Source organism: Sinocyclocheilus grahami, unplaced genomic scaffold (genome assembly GCF_001515645.1).
Source record: "Sinocyclocheilus grahami isolate Dianchi unplaced genomic scaffold, SAMN03320097.WGS_v1.1 scaffold50.1, whole genome shotgun sequence".
Lineage (NCBI taxonomy): Eukaryota > Metazoa > Chordata > Actinopteri > Cypriniformes > Cyprinidae > Sinocyclocheilus > Sinocyclocheilus grahami.
In genome coordinates, this window is record NW_015505229.1 from 2,131,620 (window position 1) to 2,138,969 (window position 7,350).

Consider the following 7,350-nt stretch of genomic DNA (forward strand, 5'->3'; position numbering starts at 1 on the left):
AACCGTTATGCTCATGTGTCCTCTGATAATAATAGCTTTCTAGGATTAAACATTATTTGGATAATTGGTCAAGAAAAAAATCTCTTAATAGCCCTACTGTGTGTTAGACCTACCTGAAAAATTTAAAAGCTATTTATTTCATTTGTAGGCCTATCGTTATTTTTTATTTGTGCTATCATTAGTAATTTCTTTATTTGTTCTTATTTTATTATTAACTGCTTAGCCTCCTTGTCATTTTTTTATTCAATTCAAAGTTTTAAATCAAGCTATCTCGTGCTACTGCAACAAAATTACCCAACTGTAAAATCAAAAATACACTGAGTGAGCAAAACTTTGTTTAATTACCATTATAACTAGCTATCTCACAATGTTTACATATGAATAAAAGCCTACATTAAAAATGTCATATAAATTGGTCTTTTCATTAGAAATTAGCTTACTGATTGCCACCATTGATGGACACATTTTTTTTATAATATTAAAAATATCTGTATGACAGTATATTCTGCAGTTCTTCCCTGCTGTACCGAATATCTACACTTTTCAAAGTATCATATCAAAGTTAGAAATTCAAATATTGTGACAAAATTAATTTTGTAGGGTACCACAAATTTGTTAAAATTTCCAAAGGGTGCCGCGACTAAAAAAAGGTTGGGAAACACTGCTCTAGTCTCCAAAGTGTGATTAGGAAATATAGCTTGATTTGACATGAAAAGATTCAACTGAATGGTTGAATATTACAGAAACATATAACAGAAATAATCAAAATTAAAAATATAAAATTAATTTGAATAATACAAACATAAAAACAATTAACATATAATTAATATAAACAAAATGACTCCTGCTTAGGACCATTAAGATTTCTTGCAGTTCATTAAACTGAAATAGTTTTTTAATTTAATATAAAATTCATTTACAATTGTTTTATTTATTAAAAAAATATAGAAATATAATTTTTATAAACAAAATGATCCCTATTTTGGATCATTATAATATATTTTCCAGACAATTAAGCATATCCCCACCACCACCACCTCCTGAATTCATTAATATGTTGTTCATAATGCAGTAATGATGGAGAATTTGTTTTAATGAGAATTGGAGGAGGGGGTTATGTCATAAAATACTGTTAAAATGCAAAAAAAAAAAATGTCTTTCTCTTTTTAGGCAAAATGTTATTTCTTATTTCTCCCTTTGATTTTGAGGTGAAGTATGAAGAACCTGGGCATGTTTTTGACAGGTTTTGTGAACGTCAATTAAATCTTGGTCTGATATTTTCAAATAAAAGGACCAGACTCTTTTATTTCCCTCTTCCCATGACTTACCTCATCCTCACTTACACTTCTTTCCCCCATGAGCCCAATTCAAGAGTACAGCTATGAAACTGATGTTTCAAAGCTATTAAAGTGGTACAGTCCCAGCTCTGCTCCAGATGGACCATTCGCACTGATGTTATTCCAGTTACAGGCTATTGAGTTGTAAACAACTAATATTAATAATAATAGTGTCCACAAGAATTTGTTTGTTTATTGCAGAGCCCTCTCTTATTGTATATGATGGCTAAAAATTAAATTTTGACTGAAAAATACAGCTGCAATAACTTACCTACAATACAAATTATCGAGTAATATGAATTTTGTGGTTATTTCTATCCAAGGGGGTTTCCGTCCCTTCCCCCACCACTACAAATAACATCACAGACTCACATCTAGATTCTAGTGTCCATTCGGCCTATTAATAGTTTCCCAAGATGAGGTCACTTCTGAAGCCTCCCAGCACAAGCAGGTCAAATCAAATCCCCACTGAGCTGAAACAAACTCCCCATTTCCCCAAGAGATGGTGGGGTCCAGAAACAAACGTCTATGGTGATGTGTGAGGGACGAACCATTGCAAGAGAGGAATAAGGGGCTTACTTGTGCTAGTAGGGAGCTGAGGTGCAGACGAAGTGCTGAAGAAGAAACAGACTTTGTCATGTTTGAGAACTTGAGGCGGAAGAGAGGTCAAGCATCTGTGGAGTTGAGGAAAAATCACAAATTTTATTACATTTTTATTAGGTATTGATATAGCAAAAACAAAGTCTGGGTAATTAACAAAATAAATAAATGAATAATTTTATATATATACACTACCGCTCAAAAGTTTGGGATCAGTAAGGCTTGTAATGTTTTTTAAGAAGTCTCTTATGCTCATCAAGGCTGCATTTATTTGATCAAAAATACAGAAAAGAACCAGTAATCTTGCAAAATGTTATTACAATATAAAATAATGGTTTCTATTTTAATATACTTTAAAATATAATTTATTTCTGTGATGCAAAGCTGAATTTCCATCAGCCATTACTCCAGTGTAAAGTGTCACATGATCCTTCAGAAATCATTCTAATATGCTGATTTATTATCAGTGCTGGAAACTGTTGTGCTGCTTAATATTTTTTTGGAACCTGTGATACTTTTCTTCAGGATTCTTTGATGAATAAAAAGTTAAAAAGAAGAGCATTTATTTAAAATAGAAATCTTTTCTAGCAATATACACTACCGTTCAAAAGTTTGGGGTCAGTACATTTTTATTCTTTCTTTTTTTGAAAGAAATTAAAACTTTTATTCAGCAAGGAAGTGTTAAATTGTTAAAAAAATGATAGCAAAGATTTATATTGTTAGAAAAGATTTATATTTTGAATAAATGCTGTTCTTTTTAACTTTTTATTCATCAAATAATCCTGAAAAAGTATCGCAGTTTCCAAAAAAAATATATTATATATATAACTGTTGCCAACATTGATAATTCTAATAATAAATCAGTATATTAGAATGATTTCTGAAGGATCATGTGACACTTTAGACTGGAGTAATGGCTGATGGAAATTCAGCTTTTGATCAAATAAATACAGCCTTGATGAGCATAAGAGACTTTATAAAAAACATTACAAGTCTTACTGATCCCAAACTTTTGAACGGTAGTGTGTGTGTGTATATATATATATATATATATATCAGTATTGATTAATAAACATTTCCCAACATTAAAACATAACATTAAAAATGCCACTCAACAAATGAATTTTAAAACCGTCTGTCTACAAATATTTTGTAAACGTTCAATTTATAACCCAGCCCTAGTAAAAGCACAGTATAACTGAGAATTCATGTATCTGTCTGCGCATTTTGTGATTCATAAGCAGAAATACCGAGGATCTAATTCATGAGTGGAATCAAGTCCAGGCATTTGGGGCAGAAGTTTCTCCAGACATTCATCGGGAAAGAGCTGAGAGAGCTGAAGAGAGAGACAACAGAGACAAGGCATGGTTACATAACATTACAAATTGTCAGCACTCATCAATGAACACATTCACTGGTTCTCAACATCACAGCACTGATTATTCTACACAGTCAAATCATTTTTCCACTACACAACTTTCCAGTGAGTCCAGTTGCAGTTGAGAAATTGAGATGAATGGAAATGTTAACATTTATTACAGACCACTTTAGTAGTATATTTTTAAGACTTTTCATCTCAACACACTAGTTCAACATTTCTCACATTCATGAAACGCAACACACATGACTGTCACTCACCTGGGAGATGAACTCCACCACTTCCTGGGGGGTTTTGCTGACAGTCGACAAAGTGCAGTCGGACCACAAGGCCTTTGATTCAAGAGAAAAGTATGACAAACATATAACAACAAGTTATTTTTACATTTTGGCTACAATTGTCCAGTAAAATTATGACATAACTACCAAAAAGACCTGCTTTTTATGGAGATAAACTGACACGAAACTCACCTCCAGGATGTATTCTGTTGATTTGTCTGATTTGGGTGCAACTCCCCTTACTTCAATTCTTTCAACATACTCTGAAAAAAAGACAAAAAAGGCAAGCGCCATGGGTGTAAAGATTTAAATCTGTTGGTTTACAGAAGACTTTTTCATTGTTACAAAAAAAATCTATTTCACTGTTTTCTTTTACTTACTATTCAACCCAGAGAATCCTGAAAAAGTTTATCACGGTTTCCACAAACATATAAAGCAGCACAATTGTTCTCAGCATTGATAATCAGAGGCGTCATGCCCATTCAAAGTGAGATTTTTGAGGCAAGTGGATTTTGAATGCAGCTTCCAAAAGACAAAAAATAGCCGATTAATATTTTCTATATTTAATACAATCACACCGGCGTGATTAGAATGTTCAGTGCGTTATATCATCAGCTGCTAAATTCTAATCTGCGCTCACTGGCCGGCACTGAGCCAGATACAGACCTGTTTTTACAGCACTGCGCATTATAACCAATCACACACGATGCTGTTGAGCTTATGAATACAATGACCAATCAGAGGTGTTCAGATTCGAATTCTCTCGTCAGAAACAACAAAGTGCAAATATGTTTACGAATCTGTAAGATATTAATTCCATAGTGTAAACAGCATCAGTGACTTTAATGGGATTTTTTGAGAGTGCTTGAACTAGATTGTCAGTGAAAAGGTTCTTTGATAATGTAAATGTTCTTTGCTCTCTTTCTGTACAATGAAAGTGTTATGATTAGTAGCCTAACTTTCAATGTTAAATTCACATTAAATATAAACTCAGTCGTATTAAAAATATGTTACGGCATGACACCCATATCTGTTAATTAAGTAAACAGACAGGTTTGTATGCATAGATGATAGATTACATTATTAGGTTACTTTGACCATCGCCCACTATAGATCAACATAATCTATAAAGGTGAGAATCAAGATATTTCATGATATAGTTAATGCGTTTGGGGATGTTTCAAATAAAAAGGAAAAAATAAATAAAACATAAGTGCTGTTGTGGCTGCTGTGTGTCACATGACGAACACCTGCTGTTTTCAGCATTGATAATAACAAATGTTTCCTGAGCAGCAAATCAGAAAATTAGAATGATTTCTGAAGGATCACGTGACACTGAACACTGGAGTAATGATGCTGAAAATTCAGCTTTTCATCACAGAAATACACTTAATATAAAATATATTTAAATAGAAAACCGTTCTTTTAAATTGTAATAATTTTTCATAATATTGCTTTAAGAAATATTTATTCAGTACAAAATCAGCACAACAATGTTCAATGTTTAGTATTGGCTTCTCTGAAATTGGACCTGAAATACTCTGAAAATTGTCTGTAGGCACAAAGTTTATTACTGTAGCCTGCATATGAAATTATACTCGCTATAAAGATTTGCCCTAAAATGCTGGATTGTTTCACTTTTGCATTCCACACAACAAAACGTGGTTGCATTTACCCCAAATAACTGAATGAGTTACATTCACTCCCCAAGCCTTGAATAAGAATTACATACATACTCTCCAAAATGTATTATGGTAGTATTATCACAGACTGTTTGGATTCTATAAGAGGAGAGGAGTATGTGAGAAAATCCTCCAGAACTTAATAACCTCTCAGACGGTTTCTGGCAGGTTAGAACTCATTTGAGCATATTTAGCTAAAAGGAAGAACCTGAGAAGTGAGAATTTGAGCCTCCAGGCAATTCATTTCACAACATATTTTGATGGCAAACCAGTGACTTTACCGCTTTGAGATGAAGTTCAAAACAGAGTAAGGTCAATCGTGAGCAAGAGCACTGAAAATAAGGAGGGACAAAAGACTATATTAGTACTAGATCTTTTTTGTTTGTTTGTCTGTTATATACTCCTGTTCAAAAGTTTGGGGTCAGTAAGATTTTCACAGATTATTTTTAAGAAATTAATACTTTTATTCTGCAAGGACACATTTAATCGATCAAAAGTGACTAAAGACATCTATAATCACATTTTAAATAAATACTGTTCTTTTGAACTTTCTACTCATCAAAAAATCTTGAAAAGTAGCACAGCTGTTTTCAGCATTGATAATAACAAATGTTTCCTGAGCAGCAAATCAGAAAATTAGAATGATTTCTGAAGGATCACGTGACACTGAACACTGGAGTAATGATGCTGAAAATTCAGCTTTTCATCACAGAAATACACTTAATATAAAATATATTTAAATAGAAAACCGTTCTTTTAAATTGTAATAATTTTTCATAATATTGCTGTTTTTACAGTATTTTTAAACCAAGTAAAAGTTGCCTTGGTGAGCATAAGAGACTTCTTTTTAAAACATTTTTTAAAAAATCTTACCAACCCCAAACTTTTGAACGGTAAGTGTATGTGACATTCATATACAGCAAGTCTGTCTCAAGAGTCCAGCTGAAGTGTGTTCATTTGCACACACGCGAACCCACACGAGCGAGCAGAAACACATCCGGAGTCTGCTCACCATAAACATGGCCGAACTTGTTACATATACCCTGCAGAGTCAGCACTTCCTGTAGTGTGTGTGTGTGTGTGTGTGTGTGTGTGTGTGTGTGTGTGTGTGTGTGTGTGTGTGGAGAGAGAAAGAAGGCTGAATGGAATTCTGTGAGTTCAATGCATGATATCAAAAGATCTGAGAGCAGTAGATCGCCTCCAATGCTTTCATTCATTGAGATGAATATTTTTGCCATTTTTTTTAAATAGATGCTAAGATTGAGCAATTATTAACACCAAAAAAAAAAAAGGTCTAGAAACAATAGTAGGTCATACAGTTTTGGAGTGACTTGAAGGTTAGTCAACGATCACAGAATTTCCTTGTTTTCTTTATTAGTGGTGCACCGACACACTGACTTTAAAGCTCTTTCCTCATCTCCAGCAGGCAAGTGTGAGCTCATCTGGAATGTTCCGGAGAGGAGGAGGCCTTTCCCTTCAGCAAAGAGAGATGCCTGCCTGCTCCTCCCAAACCACCCACCAAACCCCTCATTACACTGTGTGTTTTTATATGTGTGTGTGTGCGCGCCTCGGAGTGAAAGTGAACCACAAACCCAGAGAGAGGTCACCGCCAGAGCAGGAAGAGATGCAAAGCATCTTTCGTCTGGAAGAAGAAAAAAATCATTTTAAGAACATTTGCTCATCTGCAATATGTCACTAAAACCGGGAACACACTATACAACTAACATGCCGATTATGAATGTAATTTGCTCTTGAGGACTGATCGTGCCCAGTCGGCCAGGGTCTGTTCCAGTTGGGCTCAGTCGCTGTTTGCAGTCGGCAGAAAAGTTTGTAGTGTGTGGTGTCTAAAGATTATAATCGTAGAAATCAAGAACCAGTCGTTGCCAGTCTTTCACAAAGATTTTTTTAAACATGTGTTTAATATCTGCGACTGACGCCAGCGATTGTATGCAGCTATGCAGTGGAGATGCGCTCACTGTCAAACATCATTCAGCGTTAATTTTGTCATTTTGCCAAATATTTTTTCTTGTTTACACATTTGTTGGGATGTTATCATTGCAAGTTAAATAGTTTTA

At 34.1% G+C, this 7,350-nt stretch overlaps 1 protein-coding gene across 1 annotated transcript in view; it reads right to left on the reverse strand.

The window, feature by feature from the left end:
* Positions 1 to 7,350, reverse strand: part of LOC107583144 (zinc finger CCHC domain-containing protein 14-like) — a 34,964-nt gene that overhangs the window by 7,848 nt on the left and 19,766 nt on the right. Inside the window, exons 3-6 of the mRNA XM_016269257.1 lie at positions 3,786 to 3,856; positions 3,576 to 3,647; positions 3,188 to 3,273; positions 1,917 to 2,011 (exon numbers count right to left, since the gene is read on the reverse strand). Of these exons, the coding sequence (XP_016124743.1) occupies positions 1,917 to 2,011; positions 3,188 to 3,273; positions 3,576 to 3,647; positions 3,786 to 3,856 (324 nt within the window). The remainder of the gene's footprint in view (positions 1 to 1,916; positions 2,012 to 3,187; positions 3,274 to 3,575; positions 3,648 to 3,785; positions 3,857 to 7,350) is intronic.